Source organism: Cannabis sativa, chromosome 8 (genome assembly GCF_029168945.1).
Source record: "Cannabis sativa cultivar Pink pepper isolate KNU-18-1 chromosome 8, ASM2916894v1, whole genome shotgun sequence".
Classification (NCBI taxonomy): Eukaryota; Viridiplantae; Streptophyta; class Magnoliopsida; order Rosales; family Cannabaceae; genus Cannabis; species Cannabis sativa.
In genome coordinates this window covers 49,142,249-49,167,672 of record NC_083608.1, presented here as the reverse complement: position 1 = coordinate 49,167,672, position 25,424 = coordinate 49,142,249, and the positions used below count along the sequence as shown (strand labels likewise).

Below are 25,424 nucleotides of genomic sequence, written 5' to 3'. Positions count from 1 at the left end.
TTGATTTCATCTTGGGTTTAAGATACTCCAACTCAAGATTTTGAGATTATTTTCAAAATACCTACAATCAACCTGAAAGAAAATTTATGGAATATTTTTTTAAACTTTTTTATATTTTTTATTGACTGTTGTTTTTAAGTTGTTTTATAAAAGATATTGTTTTCACGTTATATTTTATAATGTTGCAATAGTATAAAAATAATGTTATTTTCCTTCTACAAAACTCAGTTTTGTGTAAATTTCTTCAGATTTTTGTATGGGCCCGGCATTTTCAGACCCTGGGCCTGTGGCCCAATAAGATTCACCCCAGGCCCGTAATTTCGCAAGAGCTGAAATCAGCGTGATTCGGTAAAAGCAAGTACAAACTTCTGCGTTCGGCTTCCTCGCCGCTGGGAGTTTCTTCTGTCCCACAGCTCGTTAAACCCCAAATGGGTTCTTTCAGAAGAGCTTCAAAGTCTCTGAAATCATCTAAGTACTTGTCTCTTTTGCACAATTCCTCATTATTTGGAGGTAACCCATTTCTCGGAAGATTGAATTCTCACCACCGTGTTGGATTGAGTCAAACATTTTGTTCTAATTCTCGCCAAAACAGCACAGAAAATGTGATAGATTTGAACCAGTACCCTCTTGAAAGGGTTAGGAACTTTTCTATTATTGCCCACATCGATCATGGCAAGTCTACGCTCGCTGACAGGCTTTTGGAGCTCACTGGGACCATTAAACGAGGCAAGGGTCAACCTCAGTACCTCGACAAATTGCAGGTACTTATCCCACCTTTGATGGGTTTGTTTCAGTATTTTCGTTCGTAGTTCGTATGTAATGATAAAGTACTTGATGATTTTGGGCAATATAGTAAGGTGTAGATAATGAACATAAAAGGGGTTGAGGACTGTGAATATTTTTTCAAATTTGTTTTTTCCATAACAGTTCATTATAGGTGCAATATTATTTCTGTAAATTTTTGAAAAAATTCAAGTAGTCTATAGTGTCGAAAATAGATTTTAAGTTTTTTTTTCAACACTCATCGTAAACTTGAATGTCAATAACTCTATTTTCAATACTTTAAGGTGCTGTTTGGTAACACTTTTGTTTTTCAATTTTTTAATCACAAAATGAAAGTAAAATTTTTGTTTTTAAAAAATTTATTTTTGAAAAACAAAAATGCGTTCTGTAACAACTTTTGTTTTTCAATTTTAAAAACAGAAAACAAAAGTGTGTTCTGTAAAATTTATTTTTATTTTTATTTTTTGATTTTATTTAAGTCGGGTCTAGGTCCGAAATCGGATTCGGGTTCAGATCAGAAGCCGGGTTCAGTGCCAGGGTCGCGGGAAGGAGATTTGATCCGGGTCTGGTCGTAATCTAAAAGATTGATTATGAAAAAAACTGTTTAAAAAAATATTGAAAGTGATTTTTTTTTGTTTTTAAAATTTTGATTTCTAATTATAAAATTAAAAAGTAAAAACAGTTTTATAGAACATGTTTTTGAAAAATATTTTCACTTTTTCACTTTTAAAAACAGAAAACTGATTAAAAAAGTGTTACCAAACGCCACTTAAACTATTCCAAATTTTTCAAAAATCTGCATGAACGATAACTATGACAAATATTGACATGGTGAAAAATATTTTGGAATGTGATTTCGGGCGTGGAGATTTACTAAGAAGTTGTAATTAGCATTGTTCGAAAGAGTTTGCTCTTCAAGCCCTTTTCATCCAAGAGACCATTTTTTTCATTTTCTTGTAATGATTGTCTTAGGTAGAGAGAGAAAGAGGAATCACTGTGAAAGCCCAGACGGCAACCATGTTCTACAACCACCATTCTAGTCTTGGTGTTGGTAGTGATAATAAGCTAGAGGAACAAAGTTTTTTGTTGAATTTGATTGATACACCTGGTCATGTGGACTTTAGCTATGAAGTTTCAAGGTCATTAGCAGCTTGCCAAGGAGCCCTTTTGGTTGTAGATGCTGCACAGGGTGTTCAAGCACAAACTGTTGCTAACTTTTATCTTGCTTTTGAATCTAACTTAACTATAATACCTGTTATAAACAAGATTGATCAGCCAACTGCTGATCCTGACCGTGTTATAGCTCAATTAAAGTCCATGTTTGATCTTGACCCTGCTGATGCTCTTTTAACATCTGCGAAAACTGGGATTGGTCTTGAGCACATACTTCCTGCAGTCATTGAGCGTATACCACCTCCTCCTGGGGTGCACAATTCACCTCTACGAATGCTTTTGTTGGATTCATATTATGATGAATACAAAGGAGTAATATGCCATGTTGCTGTTGTTGATGGCGTGTTACGAAAAGGGGACAAGATTTCTTCAGTATCCACTGGCCAATCTTATGATATTTTGGATGTTGGGATCATGCATCCTGAACTCACTTCTACTGGAATACTACTTACTGGACAAGTGGGTTATGTTGTGAGTGGCATGCGTTCGACCAAAGAGGCACGAATTGGAGACACCCTTCATCATAGCAAAAGTGTTGTTGAGCCTCTTCCTGGTATATTTAGTCAGTTTCTTTTTCTTCATTTTTATCAAATGAAAAATAATTGGATGTTTTGTTAACAGTTCAATAGTGGTTTAAAAATGATAGGGTTCAAGCCTGTAAGACATATGGTATTCTCTGGTCTTTATCCTGCTGATGGATCAGATTTTGAGGCGCTTAACCATGCGATAGAGAGATTGACATGTAATGATGCCAGTGTTTCCATTGCTAAAGAGAGTAGTACAGCACTAGGTTTAGGTTTCAGGTTTGGCACCAATAGCTCACTATTTTACTATATTACTATTTATAAATGATGTTAATTTAAACATCATTTGTTGTCTTGTTACATTTACTTCATATGGGATATTTTTATCATTCTTATGTTTATCCACAGGTGTGGTTTCCTAGGCTTGCTTCACATGGATGTTTTTCATCAGAGACTTGAGCAGGTATAGAATATTAAGTATTGATGGAGAAAATGCCATTCCCACCTTTTTTTTTTTTTTCAATTTTGCTTTTGCTTTTAATTTCTATCATCTAGTATCCTACTTAGCCATAGCCTTTTAAACAAAAAAATCAAAAGGATGGTGATAATAACTGCAAACATCGGCAATGATAAACAAAAACCTATTTGCCTGGAAAAATAGTGATCATTGTTATTATATCCATGTCCCCTTTTTCCTGCTATGTGGCATTGTGATCATAATTTCTTTTTGGTGATGGCTATTCGCATAAAATTGTTTCTTCAATTACACTTTTTTGGATTTAGAAATATTTCGAATTTAAATATGTTTATTTAAATTTTAGGAATACGGAGCTCATGTTATTTCTACAATTCCAACTGTTCCTTACATTTTTGAGTATGCTGATGGGAGGTATGTAACTAATAATATATTCTTTCTTGTGCATTTTCCACTTTCACATCTCTATCTTAGAATATTTTCTTACTCACAATATGTACCAAACTTTCTTTTGGCTCTTGTTGTAGCAAAATTTCGGTTCAAAATCCTGCCGCATTGCCCTCAAATCCAAAGCAAAGAGTGGTTGCTTCATGGGAACCAACAGTTTTAGCTACAATCATTATTCCTAGTGAGTAAGCTCTCATACACCCTTGGCATTAGTTTTAATTGGCTATACAAGGCATTTACTTGTCTGACTTTTTTCGTTTGCCAACTTGAAGGTATGTGGGGCCAATTATCACCCTTTGCTCTGAGCGGAGAGGGGAGCAGCTGGAGTATACATTTATTGACAGGTTAGTTCTTCTGATATTAAAAAGGAAATTATTGTACAAGTTCAGCTGTCTTAATTCATTCCATTGATATTCCTCATGTCATAAATGAATGATAAATAGTGGGGACATTGCAGCATTTTATGGTCTTTGTGTTCAAAAAGTTTCTCTTGTATATATTTATATATTTTAGTAGTGCTAAGTAAACTCTATTCTTTTACACTCTCCTTTATTAATGCATGACATGTAAATATTATGTAAATATCATACATAATATAGAGATGGTGTAAAGTACAGTCTAATATAGAGTGCATTTAGCATTCAGTTTCTGTATTATTTGATTTGAATTAAAGTAAATCTTTTTTAAAGATGCAATGAATTTTCGCTGAGCTGAAGGTGTTATATTAATCCCCCTTCTGTTTATATAAATGCAGCCTACGAGTTTTCTTGAAATATCGCTTACCTTTGAGGGAAATCGTTGTTGACTTTTATAATGAATTGAAGAGTATAACATCAGGTTATGCGTCATTTGATTACGAGGACTCGGAGTAAGTGTCTAACTATTCTCAACACATCTACCTGCGCTTCCTGTCAAGATCAGATACAGAGGAACTTTTTTACTTCATATATTTATAATGTTCACTTGTTATGTGTGGTATTAATTGACAGATATCAGCAGTCTGACTTGGTGAAACTTGATATCCTGTTAAATGGTCAACCAGTTGATGCAATGGCAAGCATTGTGCATAATTTAAAGGCACAACGTGTTGGCCGTGAACAGGTGGAGAAGCTGAGGAAATTCATAGACAGGTAATTTTATCTGTAATTAGAAGTTACATGTTACTTCTTTTGTCAATGGTGTCCTTGCTCAGGATGTTCTATTATGAACAGGCAAATGTTTGAGATAATTATACAAGCTGCCATCGGATCAAAGGTTGTTGCAAGAGAAACGTAAGCTCTTCACTTTAGAATGTTTGGTTTCGATTTTGCCCTCAAGTTAGACCATTCAGCTACTTATTTCTATTCTTTTATTAGGATTTCTGCTATGAGGAAAAATGTTCTTGCCAAGTGTTACGGTGGGGATGTTAGTCGGAAAAAGAAGCTGTTGGAGAAGCAAAAGGAAGGAAAGAAACGAATGAAACGTGTTGGTTCTGTCGATATACCCCAAGAAGCATTTCATCAACTGCTTAAGGTTTCATAGAAAGGAATGCCCAAAAAGGAAACAAACAGCCATATCTGCAAGTAGTTACATGCTACGGTATGATGCTTGATGATATTTTCTAAAATTTTGTGAAAAGATTTCATGATGAGGATTTTACAACAGATTAGAAGCCATATAGAACATTTTGGAGCTATTAAAGAAGCAAAGAGGGGTGCCTTGGCTCCAAGAACTCCTAGCATATGTTGTCAACATACACTTTTCATTTTTGTCCACACTTTTTTCTTTTCCAGACCATAACCCATGAGGATTATGTGTACATAAAATTGTAACTCAATTTTGTTCACCAGAGACCAAATGTTGGAAAATAAAAAAATAAAAACAGAATTCTTTTATCAAGCAGTTGGTGATGGGATTTAGCTTTTAAATTTCAGCAAATTTGTAGTTATCAATTTACCTTTTTTATTATTTAATAATGTGTCGTTAATTTTTTTTTCTTTTAGCCATTACAATAGAGAGTAACACAACACAAAACTGTCATGCAACACAAGTTGTCTTATTTACAGATTGTTTGACAAAATTTAAACAACCTTTTTCTTCATTCATTTACCATATTTAGTTTCTTAAATTGATAACGTTGCTTGAATTTTAATAATTTTGTTATGTAAGATGGTACACTTTAAAAAGAAACGTCGAACTTCAAGCAGAGAAAAATTTGTAAAAACTAGTAAGAATATCAATATTATATATGTATATTATGTGATAATATAATGTGGTAGCGTTTCAATACTGTTACATGAGGAACTATATATATATGAGACTACTAACAATTATGAAGCAGTGTTGATACGCTGCCACACCATATACAAATACCACTATACGTACATATTATATATATATTTATGTAACAACATTAATGCTATATTATGTAATAAATCTATTAATTCAAGACTAAGCTTAAAACTTAAAAGTTTGAAGATGACAATCTGTTGAAGTAGCTAGAAGAAAGTCCTTGACCATTCTGCAGAGTCAACGGATTATGTGAAACAGCCTTACTAGTATTATTATTAGTATTTGCAGTTGTAGCTGTAGTAGAAGTATTAGTACTAACATCACCCAAAGTCAACCGTTGACTTAACTTCTCAACTCCATCTTGCTTCCGGCCAAGATGGGTTTCACCACCTCCAACCATGGACGAGATTGCAGCCGCAATAACCGATTTGAAAGTGCTTGGGTCAGAAGTTATAGCCTTGGTCAACGTTTCAGTCAACGTTTCATGTGCAGATGAACCTTGATTATGATTATTATTATTATAACTCACTATCTTTTCTGCACAACGTTGGTAAATGAATTCTTGGGCCTGTTTATTACCACCAAGATTCAAAGGCCCATTATTAGTTTGATGGGCTTTGTCGTAATACATTGGGCCGTAATTTAAGTAGCCCACATTATTACCCCAAAGTGGTGGTTGTTTGGGCTCAGATGTGGGCCCAAAACTATGGAGTGATGATGATCTTGAATTTGATGATGGAGCAAAAGCTGATGTTGTTGAAGAGGTTAATTGTGGTGTGGTGAGATCAAGTGTGATAGTTGGGAACAAAGGAGATAAACTAGTAGAGGAATAGAATTGTTTTGTTCTTAGGGTATGATCAAAATAATTGAAGTTGTTATTATTTTGTACAAGCCCATTTATCATGTTAAGGGGTGATGAGTTTTTGTTGGGTGTGAAAAATGGATGGTCATGATGATTAGATGATGAGGTTGAAGAGCCAGATAATAACATAGAGGCCGCGGCCGAAGTGGTGGAAGCCATGGCCGTGGCCGTCACCGGAAGTGGGTGGTTGTGACTCCCTTCATAGGTGGTGATTAGTATGGACATGTCGTCCGCACATCTTTGTACCTGAACAATTAATTAATAAATATTAAATATAAGCACAAAATTAATTAATTAAAAAAAAAATAATCGAAAGTATAAACTTCATTACGAAATCAAATCGTTTTGTAGTAGAATAAAAGCTCTTAACTAAATAGTGAGCCACCCAATTCATAGATTGTTTAACCTGTACCTTAAAAAATCATATTAATTGGCTAAGTTTTCATTTTATTTTGGTTTTTAATAGGTAAATTGAACAAAATATATTACAAAAATATGTTATTTTTTTTTTTAAAAGAAAAAAAGTTATTCTATGAAAAAATTGAAGAAAATGTTGAAAAAAATAAGAACATCAAGTAAGGATAACTAGGTAATTTTATGGTAAACAGAGTAATTAGATACTTTTTTTTGATAATTAGAGTAATTAGATACTTGATACTGTTTTTTTCATATTTTATATATTTTTTTCTAAAACTTTCCCATAAAATAATGTTTTTTTTTTAGAAAAAACTGTGTTTTTCCAAACTTATACTTCAAAAACCATAAAAATAAAAACTACCCTGAAAATATAGCTCAAAAACCAAAATTATAACTAGCTAAAGATAAGTAAAATATTTGATTTATGTTTTTTATTTGATAACTATATTTTAAAAATATGTTTATAATGAAAAGTTTTAAAGAATTTTATTTTTTTGGATATCATTCAAAAAATAATATTTTTTGCTAGTAAATTATAAATTTCATATAAATGATTGTTTTATCCAAATTAACACCCCAATATTAAAAAAAACATATTGTACCTGTTTTCTAACTGGGCAGGATGGTGCAACCGTGCAACGATAGTAAGCTCGTGGACATGGATTTCCTTTAGCAATTTTCTGCCCATATTTCCTCCATTGACATCCATCGTTCATCTGTTCAAAAATATCATCATCATATTAATTATCTCTTAATCATACATATATTAAAACTAATTAATAATTAAATAAATATATATATATACGTACCGTTGGAGTATCACATCTTGCTCTGACAGAAACTCTAGCTCTTTTAACTTGAGCTTGTGAAACTACTTCATCTTGATCATTATTACTACTACTAGTACAAGTACTACTCTTAATCATCTTATTATTATTATTATTATTATTATTATTATTAATACTATTTGGAATTTTGTTATTATTATTTGCTTCTAATAATAACTCTGAACTATTATCTGGGGTGGCCTCATTAATCACAATCTCCGAACTCAATTGCTTTAATTGATCATTATCATTATTAGAGCCTAATCCAAGTGTGAGATTTGCCTTTATCAACTCCTCTTGATGATCTTGATCTTGATCTTCATCATCTCTACTTTTTCTGATCATTAAATTGGTTTTAGTAATATTTTTTGGACTCCTTCCAAGCCTAAGAGACACAAGTTGATCAGCTTCTTCAATTTCATCATCACAATTTGTAATAATTGTAATTGGTTTCTTCAAATCTTGATCATGATCATGATCATGATGATCAACTTCTTTGACTATGTCAAAAAATCTCAATTGAAGAGACTTGTAATCCTTCTCCATGTGATTTAACACAGTTTTTAGTCTCTTGTTTTCTTCTCTTACTTCTCCCATTTCAGCTTTTGTATTTTCAATTTCACAATCCTTCTTTATAAAACAAAACAAAAAAAAAATATCAGACACAAAATCTTATTAGTAAACAAAATTATAAAATTTATCGATAAATAATCAGCAAAAAAATCGAACATAAAACCCATTTTTGAAGTAGTGATTATAACAGATAAATTATTTAAAATTCTCTCGGTAAACAAAATTATAAAAACCCCTTTTCGAAGTAGTGATTATAATAGAGAGATTATAGGAAAATCCTATTAGTAAACAAAATTTAAAAAAAAAAAAAAATTACCTTTGTTGAGAGTAGATTATTGGTTTGAAGATGTTGATCATGTGAAGAAGCATAAGAGTTTGGCATCTTTGAAGTAAGATCCTAATATAATAACACACATACCAAACCCAACTCTTTGTAAAGAGCTATATAAGCTATATATTACAACAAATTATGGGAACGATATTATCTCATTATTAATTTAATTGCCTCTATATAGTAGTACCTATATAATACCAATTTTCTTTTCTTTGTTATTATTATAATAAAAATAAAAGCACTACTTTCAGACTTTGTTATAAACAAATACACAAATTCAATAAATCAAAGAATCGATTGCCCATATTACGCAGGCAACCAAAAATGTCAACTCTCTCTAATAATCTATAAAAACCATGCATATATATATATATACACACTCTTATTATATAATTAATTATATATACATGAGAGTACTATTCTATTACAACTATGATTAAATTATGGTTTTGGAAAAGTTCAATTTCAACGTTTTCCCAGCTAGACTACGAACAAGTTTGCTTACATATTGAGTTGTATTTTTCAGCTTCATTATTTTCATATAATATATATAAATATATATATATATGTATAGTACCATATCTTTGAAGCTTCGTACAAAGAAAAAACGTCACGTGGTTAACAGTCAACTATTGTATACAAATATTATGGTGGCCCAATTGGGTTTTATATATAGGATTGTTATTAGCTAGGTATATTAATGTTCAACAAAATTTATAATAATTATTAAATTAAAATTTGTATGATTAAGATCCAAACTAGTCTATTAATATTACTTTGAACATATTAAAATTCATCTAATTTAATTATAAAAATTTGGATATTTAATCACAGTTAAATTAAATTGGATGTAAATATAGTTAGATTCTAATTAATTATTAGAGATTGTACGTATCCGTTGTTGGGTAATATTTTTAAAATTTAATAAAAAACTTATTAATCCAATTACATCTAATTATTCTAATTATTAGATTGAAACCATTTTTTTTTATTAGTTATAATAAAATAATAGTTTTTATGTATATTTTTTAGTTAATATTAATTGGACAAAAAATTTTAAATCAACTTAATTTAATGGTTTGGGAGAATTTTTAACGAAGAAAATATTCAAAAGTATGATTTAAGCAAGAATTTTAATTACTTTTAAATTTTTTATAGACCTCTTTAAATTATTCACGTATAGTTTTGTTTTTAAATATCTTTTTTAATTAATATTAAAAATTGAATTGAAATCCAATTACCTTTGAAGCTTAATTAAATTAGATTTTTCAAGTTTTAATTACTAAATAAATCAAATTACATTAGAATAATATAAAAAATTAAATTAGATCGAATACTCACTCTTACAATTTTCTTTATTGATCAACAGCTAGATCGATCGATCACATTACAAATTCTAACAAATATCAAAAGGGTCTATATATAGGGAAATAGAATAGTAGCTTGATGTCTTTATTTATTGTCAGCAGTCAATATATAGCTTTCAATTCCATTGACCCTTATATATAAAAATAATTAATTTCATCATATAATTAATATATTAATTATTCATATATATTAAATATGTTTTTTTTCGATCTATCTATCTATTTGTATTTCTAAATAATTATAATGTATACTAAATGTATTAGCACTACTTCATCTTCTCGTCAACTTATATTGCATAGAATATTATTATAGTATCCAAATCCAAACCCATATGATTTAACAAATAATTAATAAATTATATATTTAATTATTTTATTTTTATAATTTAAATTTGAGGAGTGTTATTATCGTTCTTTTATTATAATTATCTCTTAGTTAACTTTCGTGTTTAAAAATACATACTTGACATATATTTTTTTATAGTGGTATTCGTTATAGTTACAACATTATCATTCATCTAAATTTTTAAAATTTTCTAAACACATATTAAAATATTAAAAATTTTATTTTCGATACTGTACACCATTTAGAATTTCTTAAAAAAATTTACAGGAATAATATTATAATTATAATGAATAAAAAAATTAAAAAAAAATTATAATGTAATTTCGGATCATGTGATTATAAAAATTAACTAAAAAATTGTAATAAAATTCTTTTCAAATTTAAATTTTTATATATATATATATATAAGATGATTCTGGACACTCTATTTGCATATGGTGCAGTAGTAATTACAGTCATTACATATTTATATATATAAATGTTAATATATAGCAACCTGGGTTTTGGACTTTTCAACATGTCACAAACGTTATAATAATATACATTTATAGTTAAATGTTTTTGTTATCCAATTAAAACAAACTATGATCTTATCCTTAATTTTTATGCATATTTATTATAAATTGTATGTGCTCATCATAAACCACCCAATACCGACTGTTACATTTTATTTATTTAAAAACAAATTTGTCTTCGTTTTTCACTTTAATTATTTTACATGTAAATTATTAATGATATAAAATGTTTTTAAATATTAGTGATTTAGATTAAGACTCAACACTTTACTTAGGTCCAATGTGTACATATCTCTGCATCTGTTTGTTTAATTACCATATATGACTTCTCATATAATAGTGGCTTCATTATTCTCTCATCATAAATACAACACAAAATTTCATCCATTTAATTAAGATTATTGCAATTAAAAAATTGATAAATGTAAATTATCAAGGTATATGAGATCCATGGGGAAGGGAGGGAAGGAGGCATTATTAAATAATGAGACATGGAAAAGAATATAATAATAGTGTCGAATAATCTTATATATTTTAATTTAATAATAATTAGGATAAATATTATTTTGGATTTTGTAAACTTTTTCTAATTAATTAATTTTTCATTTTTTTAGTAATTTTTTTCTTTTATTAAGTTTATAATCCATAAATAATAATAAAAAAATTCAAAATAATATTAAATTAATATCAGTATTTTATTTAAATTTATTCTCAAATATTGATATTTCATAAAAAAAAAATATATATATATTAAGTATATAAAAAAAAAATATATAGATTAGTTTAGTTTAACAACGTAGAGAATTCAAAAACTATCACCAAACTTGGGAATTGAAAATGGTCCAGGTTGATCAAATTATTCACGCCGAACTAATTAATTATGGTTTGGAAACGAGAGATTGTAAATTATATATGAATAATCACATGCAAGGCCGACCTTGAGATTTGGTAGGTCTTAGGATAATAAAAATTATTAGGTCTTTTATTTAAAAATATGTAGTATTTTTGAAAATTATTAAAAGATATATATATATTTTAAAAAAATATATTTTTTTTTTATCCATAAACTAAGTAGATCCTAAACGCAGACCTAATTCGCTTTAATCCAAGTCTAGTCTTAGCCCCACGTAGAGTTACAAATGCTTAATAACAATTATTAAAATCACCATGTTTGGTCTCACAATTAATTACATTTTATTACTTAAAAAAAAAAAAACACAACCAAATATATCGATCAATATGAGTTGTGAGGGTCTAATAGTGAGGATCTAATAGGGCTGTTGAAGAAGTTTGTATTAACATGTTGAGATCCTATCCCCACTATTTTGACTTTTTCTGGCCACAGAGTCACACACACACCTAACTATATTTAATTAAAACATGTTAGTCATCTCATCTCTTTTGTTTTGAGCTTAATTAACTAATTGATTAATTAAGCTGTGCTAATTAACTTTAGTTGATCTGTTGGTCAATTTATTATTATAACTAATATAATATATAGTCATGGCTATTGTCTTGTATTATTTCTTATTCAACTGTGTGTAAAAAAAATTAATTAATCCAAATGACGAAAGAAATACAAAAAGATCAGAGATAGAGAAAAAGAAAAGGAATAATGATTAGTGACTAGAAAAACCACTTGATCTTATTCTTTCCTAATTATTGTAAAAAAGTAATTATATATATTTATTATCATCAAAATAATAATATACATAATTAAACACAAATGATGTTGCATAAATTGTATCAGGGTCAGCTACAAAAAGTCAATATAGTTTAATTAGTCTTTAAAATTTTGCATCTAAATCAGATTTAATGTCATGCAAAAATTATTGATTAAACTATTTATTTTGTTAAATAACAAAATAAATCCTATATTTTTCAAAATTATAAAAGTAGGGTTATGAGTTCAATTTTTGACAAATATTTTTTAATATAATCAATTAAATTTAAAACAATTCTTAGAACAAACGGATGTAGAAAATGTAACAAGTTTTATTTCATAACACTTTTAGATCATGTTATTATTAAGTTTTATTTTGATAAGGTCTTATTTATTTCGTTTTAAAAAAAAAAATACAAGATTTATTTTATCATTTAAAAAATCGAGTTCAAATTAATAACTCTTTCAAAGTATAAAATCTAAAATAATATTTAACCAATATATATATATATAATAATAATAATAATAATAATAATAATAATAATAATAATAATAATTTATATATATTATAATATTTTTGTGAAAACATACTAGATGGTTAGTATCCAGCTGCCCAAATTCGATTCTCTCTAGCTAGGGCTAATAGTGATTGAGCTATAAATTAAGTTAAAATTTAGACAAGATAAATATAAATTTTGACAAGTTAATATCAAATGACATGTAGCTTAATTATATCTAGCTAGTTAATACACTTTGGACCACTTATATATATATATATATATTAATAATTTACGGCGTAATTATTTAAGTTTAATTTTTAATTGTAAATAAATATTTAAGTTTAACTTTTTACGGTAATAATACTTAAGTTATCTTTCTAAAACTTCCGTATGTACCTATAGTTGTTCAGTATCAAGCGAGGTCGGCCTTAAAATTTAGTGGGCCATAGAAAAAAATTATTTTGGACCTTTATTTAGAAAAAAAATATGGTATTTTTCAAAATTAATAAAAAATTGTATAATTTTAAAAGGAAAATATTTTTTTAGGCCCCTGGGCTAGGTGAGTCCTAGGCACAGGCCTAGCCCGCCTATACTCAGGGTCGGCCCTCGTATCAAGTTATTATACACAGGGCCGGCCCTAGGCATAGGCGGGCTAGGCCCGTGCCTAGGGCCCACACTTTCCGGGGGCCCAAAATAAAAAAATAAAAAAAAATTATTAGGCTTTTATTTAAGTAAAATTTAAGTGTAATATAAACAACAAATATTTATAGCTTAGTTGGTTGAGGTGGGGGATATAATGTCCAAGGTCATGGGTTCAAATCCCATGACACTCTTTTTTTGATATATTTTTTAGGGCCCCAAAATTTAATTCGTCTTGGGCCCATAAATTTTCAGGGCCGGCCCTGATTATACACATGTTATTTTCTTATTGGTATATTTAAATTACTTTTTAAATTAAAAATTAAAATTTAACGACATTGACCAATCGGGAACTTTTGCGTGGTACACTTAACGTTCAGGTACTTACCGGAGTTCTAAAAATATAACTAAAGTATTATTACGGTTAAAAATTAAACTTAAATATTTATCTACAATTAAAAATTAAACTTAACTATTTTTATTACAAATTACTCATATATAAATATTTATAGCTTCTTCATATTAATAATAAAAAACTAAAAAAATATGGAACAGTACTTAATTAGCTTGCAAATACAACTATACAATATATATACAAGTAAAATGACTTTTGAAAACTAAAGATGACTTGAATAAGAAGGAGTAGCTGTAAACATATATAAATAAAATAATTAGTTTAGGCAAATATATATTATAAATAATTAGTATTAAATCTAAAAATTAAAGAGTAATGCGAAGACATGTTGACTCTTTCTTCCTTCGGAGGGCCGCTATTCAATAATGATGTCTTACCATTGACCATTAACACTTAATTAACTCCAACATGCAACACTATATTTATTAACACACCTTATCTTTATATATATATATTTATAGCATGTTTTAATTATATATATTGGGAAAAAAAATTGGTGAGAGCATCAGTTTTGTTTTACTTTTGTTTTAATTATTTTATTTTATTATTTTACAGTTATTTCATAAAAAAATAATATTTTTATAAAAAATTTCGTGTGATAATAAAATTGTAAATTTTTACCCCATATATCTTATTATTTTTTCTTTTTTTTTTTTCTATATATACATCTTCAGCAGCAGCAGCTATATATGGAAGTTAAGGAAAAACAAGACAAGAACAAAGTAACTACCTAAACAACCCTAATGAGACGACTCTCCCACTAATATTTTTAATGAATAAGTCCTATTAGTTTATGAAAGTTACCAAAGTAATAAAAGCATAGCTTTGCCTAATTAATAGACTGCATATTGATTATAAACACACTTTGAAAGAGGCTAGCTAATCTAAATTCGCAACTTTAAATACATGTTTGGCTGTGGGTTATGGGTTAATGAGATTTGGTCAATGAGCTTAGTTTAAGTACTACAATAATCTTAAGAGATACTTATTACAAGAAAATTATTAAAAGGTACTAATGGTGCCTAACACAGTACAACGTGTATATTGTTATTAGTACAATTAAGTATCAAGTTACATATAATTTAATACATTAACTTTTATAGAATATCGTTAACCAATAACAAAACGATAATTCTAAACAATACTAAACACCACTGATACTTTATATATAACAATACTCCTATTACAACAACTTCAATATATTTATATAAATTTATTATATAACCAGTAAGAGAGTCTATCAAAGATGGGAGATTCAATACAAAAGGAAAATTTAATTTTGTATGCTTACATTTAGTTAAAGAAATTTTCCTAAATACATAATAACTAATATTTGTAGGATATGACAACTTTTATGATATTCCTAAAATACTCCCCATTTACATCACACTCATTTACACAATGGGACTCCCTCATCGGACACCACATCGGACACAATCGGACCCATCGGACCCTATATATCAGACCCATCGGACCTACGTCTCCTACCTCGCAAACTCACAATTTCATTCGACCCTATCGAATCCCATCGGACCCTATATATCAGACCCATCGGACCTACGTCTCCTACCTCGCAAACTCACAATTTCATTCGACCCTATCGAACCCCATCGGACCCTATATATCAGACCCATCGGACCTACGTCTCCTACCTCGCAAACTCACAATTTCATTCGACCCTATCGAACCCAATCGAACCTTGCCAAAAATCACAGATATGAGATTCTAAAACCTAAATCTAACAAAATCTATCTTTAACACTAAAATCACAAACAAGATCAATAAAAAAAATAAAAGAAAGGTGGTGGTGCGTCGTGGGTATCGTGGGTCGGTGGTGGTGCGCCGTGAGTCGGTGGGGGAGCACCGTGGGCCGGTGGGTCTCCTCCGTGCGTGTGTGGCCGGCGTTTGAGACAATTTGGTGTTTCGGCCGGGGTTGGGACGGCTGGGTTGGGACGAACAGAGAGAATAAAGGGAAGGAGAGAGAATAGGTACGGTGTGGGATTTTGAGAGAGGTTGTTTTAGGATTTAGGTAAAGTGGGCATATTCCAACAATTACTTTATAGTTTAAGATTTCCTAACCAATTAACCCTTAAATCATACATAAAAAAAATCAAATTTCCCATACAAAATATTATTTTCCTAAATTTATATATAAATGATTATTTTGAAAATAATTGGAATTTTTTTCTGTAAAAAAATAATATTTTATTTGCATGCATATTTTGGCATCAAGAAATAGCATCAGTTAAGTCTGTGACTAATAGTTCCATGCATCCCCGAGTAAATATGAGACAACTTGAAAATTCACAATTAAAAATATTTTATTTTTTAAAGAATGGAATTTTATTAATCAATCAAACTTCATGCCATTACAATGGATAAAATATCGTGTCCCTATATATTAATTATGTGTGTAATACAACTCGTACAATATATGTTTATAAAAATGTAAAAATTAATGGACTTAGACACGTACAATAAATAAATTATATATGTCCAAAAAATTTAAACAAATAAAAGATGTAGAAATATGTATATATAGATTCACTTTGAGTCAGTACTTTACTGCTACAACCAGTAAATTCAATTATTGTGTCATTTTCATTACAGCCTTTGCATCTTTTTAAAAATTAATGATGTGATTATTTAATAATATTAATCAATATAATTATTAATAGCATGACAAATATGAAAGCCAAGCCAGCCAACTCCCAAAGCTGGAAAAGATAAGTATGACACAGATGCATGCATGCATGCATGACTCCAACGCTGGATAAAGATAAAAGTACTACACAACAAGTAATACTACAGTTAAAGTATGTCTCCCTCTTTCTCTGAATATAATCCAAATAATAATAACCTCTACTATATAGCCTCTATCAATCTCAAAAGTAAGACCCATATAGCTAGGCTTATAACGTTTACTATCTTGAAGTGGGGGCTCTAACCCAAAAAAACATGCATGCATGCACTGTCCTCATCTTAACTCAACATTTACATTGGGATAGTACACACACAGGTCTGCAACACGTCCATACTGTGCCGTGTTATAAATAATTAGCAATTTATTAAATCAAAATGTATAATACTCGATCAATATTGAATTATACACTATGGTTAATTTTTAATTATTGAAACCAAAATACATCAAATAAGCCTCTAATACACATTCATTGCCTATATATATTAGGCCTAGCTATAGCTTCACTAAGGCTTTGAGAATGTGTTAGTGTTTTCATTCCATGTTATAACAGACTTTTACTATACCATTGCGTTTAGGTATCAAAACGACACCCATCAACCGTGACCATCATATTCCTTCTTCTTGTCTCCAAATACAAAGACAAAAACATCCGCCAATTCATTGGGAACCAAACCAAACCAAACCAAGTTGTGTTTATTCAAATATTTGTCATTCATTCAATCATTCATTCTTGCAATGAGTCACACTTTCTTATACCATTACTGCAAAAACAACATGGGAAATTGACTATTTGACCAACTTGTTCTTATTTAATGTTTTTCTTGTCTTCTTACAAGTGGGGTCACCCCTAGACTTATTTAAACCCCATTTGGGGGTAGTTGGGGGAGATTGTATTGTATGTCTCTAAACTCTAATAGCATAAACAGATGAATAGTACTATACATAAAGAGCTGGCAATGATTTTTGACTTTGGAATATGATCTTCATACAAATCAGAGAAGTACAATAGACACTCCTTTAATACCCTTTTTTTTCTCTCTTTTTTCCATTATAGAGTATGTACGAAAAAGAATTAGTATCCCTTTCGAGTAACAATGAAGCTGACTTGAAAATAAGCAAATTAAAAAACAGTCTCAATGCACTTTCATACTCTTGCTGATGTGCAACTATTAGCTATAACGCTTACTCATTTTCTTTTTTCTTTCTTTTTTCTGAGTATGTACAATGACTGTAGAGTGGGGGAGAAAAAAAGGAGAAAGAACAACCCAATGAGTAATGCTTCATGTCCCACAAAGAAGAGGAAAGGAAAAAACAGAAAGAACTAAGGAAATTTCAAGATATGTAGATGGTTGGACAAGAAGGTATTGGGATATTTTCTAGGTGATGGAAATCGATGATGTAGAAATGTGGGGGTGATACAGTTCTCATTACTCGACTATCTTTGGGCCTGTGTACGGTGCTCCACGGACGGCTAAGCCTTCAGGTAAAATCCTCTCTTGCAGCCATGCGTAATTTTCCTTCTGCTCTTCTTCCCCTTCTGGCAATTTTACTCCTTCAACTGAATTACAATGCAAAATCGATGGATGAGAGTTAGGACAACACTTTTTCTCCTACACTTTTGAGCCTTCAGTGTAAAAAGATTTACCTGAAAACTCTGAAAATGGGAAATCATGGTAGTACGTGCAGTGTCGGCCATCAGGGTCGGAATATGGGGGACCGAGTACGTCTAGCACAGCACACGCAGTCACTGCTGTGAAGCGATGCATGTTGCCTCCATCGGCTGGATAGAGAATGGAAGCGTTGCAAGGGGCGGTGAAGTCGGAGTCAACCTTGATTTTTGCCAACTGGGCATTAGGAGTGGTGTCTGCATAACAAACCAGAGTACGTTCAGGCAACATTTTACCTTTTCTTTTTTCTTCTTTTCGGCAAACATATAGAAAGGACATCATCGAAAATTCGGACAAAAACAATATTATTTTCAGCAGATGACTTGTGCTATCGTGTATATCTATATTCAACACTTTAGCTCAATGCTCAAATCACAAGTTCCGAAGTTTAAACACTGAAAACTTACAGTTTATAAAAAGAAATGATGAAACAAGTATGCTTATTTCACTTATTTAAACTACTTAACATAAGCTAAAAAGGGATACAGAAGAAGTCTCCAAGCATGTACAACAACTTATGAAACACCTACATTCCATCAACAATTTGAAAAGATGACAGCAATATATGATTAAGTTACCTGGTGCAGAATCCCCATTGGCCACCGCCGATGTGTTACTAGGACCATCATCCACCCAGTCGTACGATTTGATGTGCATTGTCCCAAATAAGAGCTTGCTAAAAACTGTCATTCCAGGGTGATTGTGGAGAGGAATGACACCCGATGGCGGCAAGCAAAATATCCCCATCTGCAATAGGAGAACAATAAAATAAGAGGATATACATGAACAAACATAAGAAACAACTGAGTATATTCATTATTCCACAGTGATTTCCCATGAATAGGATTCACTTACAGAGAAGTTTTCGCACTCATAGAGGTGAAGGTAAGTAATTGCTGGTGTTCTGCTTCTTAACAAGGGATTGAAATAAAGCAACTCTGGAGTCAGGCCAACATCCTCAGGTTTCATATCATCTGCCATAATAGTTAAACTTATAAGCATAAAGCTCAAACAAGCTTTTCATAAATTTGTTCACCATTGGATAGCTACACCAAAAAACCAAAAGGGAAAACAGAAAATGAAGCCTAATCTGAATGCCCAAGCGAAACAGAGTTCATACCCCTTCCCCCTATGAAATGAGAGTAGTGATATAAAAAACAGTTATATATTGTGTTTATTGTGCACATCCACAAAATATCAATTAAAAATCTTTGTTTTGTTATTCATAAGCATATATCTCTATTAAAAAATTGGTTAAGGATAGTGTACGAGAAAACAGACACACACACAAAACAAGGTATTTTTTTAATCAGAACAGCCAGGTACCTAGGATATCACATACAATATGCTATGTATATAGCCTACAAAACATAAAAGAATATATAAATGCATTGAATCATATTAAGAGAGCCAGAGATATATTAAAAAAGAAAAGGTTTACGCTACAAGACCATAAGAAAGAGAATCCGAATTGAAATAAAGTGAATAATCACAAAAGTGAAAAGATGAAACCAAAATTTGAGCTGGAGATAAATCAATACTACTAATCAAGAATTATGGTCCCAATCAAAATCTGTAACCACAAAAAGTAAAACCCTCAATCTAAAGCATCAATTTTTTATGGTAAGATCAAATCCCAAGACAAAACCCACATTGACAAATATATTCACAGTTTCTTAAATTTTCTGTGGAAAGCTTAATTTAAGATTTTGAATGGAAGAAATGGGTGAGTAAAGCATACCCAAAACAGAACGAAGGCGTTGAATATCTTCAGAAGGAGGAACAATCCCAGTTGAAGCAGAGGCAAAAACTTCCTTGCAAGTCTCGAATAGCTTCTGAACCGGCGACATCTTCTTCTGTCTCCGCCGGCTCTTCCTGGTTTTGTTATTTGAATTCGTCACTTTCGGCAATTCACAAAAGTCCTTTCCTTTCCGATCAGCCAGAGCCGTCTCAATCCCCATTCACACTCAAAATTCCAGCTTTAATTACTTTGTTTCTCTGTTCTTTCCTTAATTAATTAAAATGAAGAAAAAACCCAATACAAAATTAACGATCTCAGGTATTGACCCCCTAAAAATAACAAAAACCCAGGATTTTCCCGAGAAAATTACGATTGGTGGGTGGGGCAACTAGAAAACGAACAAAAATTTCAAATTCCTATCTGGGGTACGAAACAAAAGCTCGAAACAACCCGGTAATAGCCAGGGGAAGAAAAATATAGAGAGAGAAAGGTTGAGTATAGAGAGAGTTAGAGAGATAAGGGGGGTACCGTTTTCTAGTAGGGTTTTGTACAGATGTAGAAGAGATAGTAAAAAGAAGACAAAGATGTGAAATTTGGTATCTCTGTTGATGATGGTGGGTGAGGATTGTGAGAAGGGGGTATAAAGGGGGACAAATACAAGACCTAGGGTTAGCTGAAAGCAAAATACAGTTGGTTTTTCGGGAGAGAAAACCAGGGGCCATGCTTCCCTTTCCAGTGGGCTATTCCAACAGCGGATTTTCCTCTCAATAAATCTCCCTCTCTCTCTCTCTCTCTCTCTCTCTCTCTCTCTCTCTCTCTCTCTCATTTTCTTAGTTTTGCCCCTAAATTTCTGACCTTTTACACATTCCCCCTCTTTTCTTTTTGCCCCTAAATTTCAGAACTTTTACACATTCCCCCCTCACTAGCTAATTAGGAATTTTGTTCTAAAACATTAACATGTATCAAATTATTTTCTCAAATTTTGTATGTTGTTAAAAATTCCTCCAGATTATTGAGATTCTTAAATTTAAGAATTTTTTTCTAAGTATATTAACAAAAATTGGACGTGGATGAAAATTCAACAAGTACGATTTGGTCCATATTTAGAAGGCATAATTTGATAATTATCAAAGTGTGGGGAGGCATGATTTAATATATGGACATTCGTCAAATTAGTAAAATTAAATAAAATCTTAGTAATTTGGGAGAAACTTTTAAGTGCTTGAAAAATTGAAGGGCGCGGGGCAAAAATTTTATTGGCGTTTTTTTAACTCTAATTTTTCTTTTTTATTTTATTTATTTATTTTTGAACAAAGTTTTTTAGTCTTACGTTGTTTGTAAAATCCCAAATGTGGTACTTTTTTGTCAAACTTTTTTTTTTAATTATCTTTTTTAAATAAATAAAGGAAACATTTCCAAACATTGTGGATTTTATTTGGTGATATGGTAATGAAAGATCAAATGTGATCTCCAAAAATTAATTAATTGCAAGTTTTGTGATATAGTTTGCTTTTTTTTTAGAGAATCTATTTCTAAATATTAATTTCTATATTTGTTTTTGTAGTATACATGAGTACTTGTCCGAAAATCAACTTAAGAATTTTCAAAAGGCATCTTCACTTTACCACCACTATGCCTAAGCTAATATATTCAAATGATTGGTTTGATAATCCATATTATTACCTTTCAAATCACAATATGCATTCTTTCAAAAGAAAAAAAATCACAATATGCACCAAATTAATGACATATAACCACTCTTAATTTGTCACTCTATCACAACCTATTAATGATATTTTCTTTTGAATCTTATAAACCAATAGTACTAAGTCAAACCTTATTATATATACACTTTATACATTAATGTTTAGATAGTACAACTCTTTTTTTAAAAAAAAATCATTTATGTACATTTATACTAGGTATTCATCAAACCACTTTTACTGTACAAATCGTCCACATTATATAAAAAATACAATTTGAATTTTTTTGTAGTGTGATTGTAGTTTGTATTTTTACCAGACTATATAGTGCGGTGAGATTTACAGTTTTGAATTTAATAATTACAATTCAAAACTATACTATACTATATATTACAAAATTACTAATTTTTACAATATAACTTTATTTTGTTGTTTTCATATATGAACAAAGATATGTGTATATTACATAATTTTTAGAGATAATTCAATATAATAACTTGATGATTATTATAAATATTAAAACTTTAATAAGGTTTTTTTTTTTGTATTCTTAAAACTTTATTAGATTGAGTTTTAAATTTTTATTATAACCTTTAATAATAATGATAGTATAAATGCCTAAACTACACCGCATCACACTACATTTTCGTGATGTGATTGCGATTTAAAGATCTTGCGGTGCGGTTACAGTTTGAGAAAGAAAATTGCTAAAAGACACCATTGGTGCCTAGCACCGTCCTCAATGTCATGTCGCTATTGATGTGATTAAGTATCAGGCCTCATATAACTTAAATAGACTTTAGGAAATATCGATAATCAATCATGAGGCGCAACCTATAAAAGGTGTTGGCCACCACTAGTGTCCATTAACAATACTTTTTGAGAAACTATAAAAAAAGACCCCAATCCATAACATTCGCATTGTAAACACTTCTACCCTAATTTATAATGATCCTTCTCCTAACCTAGACCACATGCATAAAGTTGTACATTCGGGTGACCTGACCCAACCCGGCCCGTTTTTATAAAGCTCATTTTTGTATGTAGGTTCGGCCCGACCCATATTATAAAAGGGGTCAGGTTGGGCCTGGCCGATATTTTGAAGTAAGCTCAACCCGTCTCATAAACACATATTATTTGTATTGGGTCGGACTCGTATTGGGCCTAAATGCGCCAGCCCGTTTTTATGAAATAGTTGACCCATATTCATCAAATGGCTCCTAAACAGACCTATAGAAATTTGCCATTTTTTTATACTTTTTAAATTAATTTCTAATTTTAAAGCACAAATAAATTGTTTCAATTAAAACGAGCTTTAAAATTATAAATAATAATAATATCTATAATTACAATTATAAATTTAATAACTAAAATAATGTCACTATAATAGTAATCCATTAATAAATTTTCACATAAACCTTTCAATAATATACAATATAATCTCTTTCAACAAAAAAAAATGTTCAACATATTAAAATGTGCTAATTATGATCACTGATTCATAAAATGTGTTAGCATAATTTAGAATCTTCGCCTAGCGAAAGATATGTTAAAAGTATATATTAAAATAATTTAATTTTTTAGAAAATATATATTTTTAAAATATTTATATACGAAAGAGTAGATGAATTATTAAATAATAAATTATTTTATGAATTTTAATCGTGTTTTATTTTGTATTTGTGTGTCGTGCTTTCAAAATCTGTATTTACGTGTCGTGCTTATTGTGTCGTGTTGTGCCGTGATCAAGCTCATATTTTTCGTTTCGTACGAGAAAGCTAAGTTCGAATGTACACCTTTACACATATATGTGTGTTTTTTTTTTTTAGATTAATCAAACCAAAGTTAATCTATTAAAGGTCACTAAAATTTATAGAAATGTCATGAAGCACAAGCTAAATAAACATGCCAAAAAAAACTTTTTGTGTGTTATTCTTCTTCTTCTCTAGCTTTCTTACAATCTTGATGAAATACTTTTATTTGTATTTTGAGTATTTTGATGTAATCCTCACATTCTCTCTTGTAATGAGAACTTTTTCAACACTTATATAAAGGAAAGTATAAATTATAAAATATTTTAGGTGACATTTTATGTAATTTTTTATCTATTTTTACTAATATGTGAGAATTTCTTATTTTGTGAAAATTATAATGAAATAATATCTCACATTATTTAAAATTTATTTTTAGTGTTGTATTATACACTATACACTATAAATAAGTTGAGTTTTTGACTGTTGAATTCTCGTAATTATCGTTTCACTTGCACTTAATTCTTTAAGTTTAAATTTTGATGGTAAAAGTTTCCAAATTTTGAGTTTATAAATTGTTAGCATATTTAAGGTGTCATCCAATTAACTACTATCATGGACTGCTTATGTGTACATTACTCCTATACACATGACATGTTTATATTAGTACAAATATATAGTTAAAAAATATATATATTTTTATAATTTTTGAATAATAATATTAGGCTGTTGTCCCTGAATTCGCCCAAAATACGTGGACCAGTCGAATAGGGACACGTGGATCAGATAACTTGTAAATATTTGATAAGTCTTTGTACGCCACAAGGAAGCACCCTGGGCATAGGTCCCGGAGGAGGCACCCGGAGTACAAGGTACTCCCGGAAGCTCGCATAGTATGAAGCCTCTCCGGGATGTGTCAGGTCTCTCCTGAGCAATCAAGTCGCATTTAATGCCGCATGGGAGGAAGCGTGTTGGGACTGTAACACGCAATAAAGTCTGACGGCACAACCCCCAAACAGCAGCGCCACAGTAATGATCATTTAAGTCTAGCGACGGCTACTCTGCGAAGAGTCGCGTCAATCACAAGGCAAAAAGGACATTCCTCATAAAAACCCTACAGCACCTAGGGATTTGACCATGCATCACCCATGGTATATTCATTGGGAATACCCAACTTTATGGATACTTACAGATACGTTTGTAAGAACAATTCTAGGGATTACCCCACCAAAACACTATAAATATTAAATACCCCCTCAAAGCTCATTTAATGGGATCGAGAATCTTGGGTTGCATATGAGCAAGAAGAGTAAATACTCACCAAGATCATTCTCTGTATTTATGAGGACTACATTACCTCAAGTGTGGAATCTGTATTAAATACATCCATTAATAACAAAGACTCGTGGACTAAGGCTCATTAACGCCCCAACCACGTAAAAATCCTCATCTCGCTTTCTTACAGCTCACTACTATAATCATATTTTAATAGTTGCCGAAAATCTCGGTCAACATAGACGTACCGAAATTTTTTACATAAATATATTATATAATTTTATATTATTTATAAAAAAAATAAAAAAGTATTAGAATTGAAATTTCATTTGTCACTTATAAAAATTAATTGTTTTAATGTAATATATTCATATTAGTGGCCATAATTATAAACTAATTATAACTGTAAAAACTTTCTTATTTATTGGTGGATTGTGTTAAAAGCAGTTTAA

The 25,424-nt window shown here is 30.3% G+C and overlaps 3 protein-coding genes across 5 annotated transcripts; 1 reads left to right on the top strand and 2 right to left on the bottom strand.

The window, feature by feature from the left end:
- The first annotated feature begins 347 nt into the window (after window positions 1-347).
- On the top strand, window positions 348-5,283 carry LOC115700675 (translation factor GUF1 homolog, mitochondrial). 2 transcript variants are annotated; one of them, XM_030628294.2, is made up of 11 exons: window positions 348-761; window positions 1,756-2,509; window positions 2,603-2,759; window positions 2,889-2,943; window positions 3,302-3,369; window positions 3,483-3,587; window positions 3,675-3,746; window positions 4,157-4,270; window positions 4,392-4,532; window positions 4,614-4,673; window positions 4,758-5,283. In XM_030628294.2, the coding sequence occupies exons 1-11, from the start codon at window positions 429-431 to the stop codon at window positions 4,921-4,923; spliced, it is 2,025 nt and encodes a 674-aa protein (XP_030484154.2). In that variant the 5' UTR covers window positions 348-428; the 3' UTR covers window positions 4,924-5,283. The 2 variants fall into 2 exon arrangements, with proteins under 2 accessions (XP_030484154.2, XP_030484155.2); XM_030628295.2 differs by having other exon boundaries at window positions 624-761; window positions 1,760-2,509.
- Window positions 5,284-5,595: 312 nt separating this feature from the next.
- LOC115699830 (probable WRKY transcription factor 72) lies at window positions 5,596-9,021 on the bottom strand. 2 transcript variants are annotated; one of them, XM_030627375.2, is made up of 4 exons: window positions 8,669-9,021; window positions 7,762-8,409; window positions 7,555-7,668; window positions 5,596-6,781 (listed from the first exon to the last, which is right to left on the bottom strand). In XM_030627375.2, the coding sequence occupies exons 1-4, from the start codon at window positions 8,732-8,734 to the stop codon at window positions 5,846-5,848; spliced, it is 1,764 nt and encodes a 587-aa protein (XP_030483235.2). In that variant the 5' UTR covers window positions 8,735-9,021; the 3' UTR covers window positions 5,596-5,845. The 2 variants fall into 2 exon arrangements, with proteins under 2 accessions (XP_030483235.2, XP_030483236.2); XM_030627376.2 differs by having other exon boundaries at window positions 7,762-8,406; window positions 8,669-8,799.
- Window positions 9,022-17,795: 8,774 nt separating this feature from the next.
- Window positions 17,796-21,187, bottom strand: LOC115699151 (plant cysteine oxidase 2). The gene is made up of 5 exons (XM_030626399.2): window positions 20,244-21,187; window positions 19,358-19,476; window positions 19,081-19,249; window positions 18,481-18,699; window positions 17,796-18,393 (listed from the first exon to the last, which is right to left on the bottom strand). The coding sequence occupies exons 1-5, from the start codon at window positions 20,461-20,463 to the stop codon at window positions 18,263-18,265; spliced, it is 858 nt and encodes a 285-aa protein (XP_030482259.2). The 5' UTR covers window positions 20,464-21,187; the 3' UTR covers window positions 17,796-18,262.
- Window positions 21,188-25,424: the final 4,237 nt, after the last annotated feature.

Bases quoted from the DNA above. Each gene is read 5' to 3' on its own strand.
- LOC115700675 (XM_030628294.2), top strand. From the start codon at position 429: ATGGGTTCTTTCAGAAGAGCTTCAAAGTCTCTGAAATCATCTAAGTAC. The intron at 2,944-3,301 runs GTATAGAATATT...TTTAAATTTTAG, and splicing joins TTCATCAGAGACTTGAGCAG to GAATACGGAGCTCATGTTAT. The intron at 4,533-4,613 runs GTAATTTTATCT...TATTATGAACAG, and splicing joins CTGAGGAAATTCATAGACAG to GCAAATGTTTGAGATAATTA.
- LOC115699151 (XM_030626399.2), bottom strand. From the start codon at position 20,463: ATGGGGATTGAGACGGCTCTGGCTGATCGGAAAGGAAAGGACTTTTGT. The intron at 19,477-20,243 runs GTATGCTTTACT...CTATTATGGCAG, and splicing joins ACGCCTTCGTTCTGTTTTGG to ATGATATGAAACCTGAGGAT. The intron at 18,394-18,480 runs GTAAATCTTTTT...ATTGTAATTCAG, and splicing joins CCCATTTTCAGAGTTTTCAG to TTGAAGGAGTAAAATTGCCA.
- LOC115699830 (XM_030627375.2), bottom strand. From the start codon at position 8,734: ATGCCAAACTCTTATGCTTCTTCACATGATCAACATCTTCAAACCAAT. The intron at 8,410-8,668 runs GTAATTTTTTTT...TGTTTTATAAAG, and splicing joins ATAATCTACTCTCAACAAAG to AAGGATTGTGAAATTGAAAA. The intron at 7,669-7,761 runs GTACGTATATAT...ATTTTTGAACAG, and splicing joins CAAGATGTGATACTCCAACG to ATGAACGATGGATGTCAATG.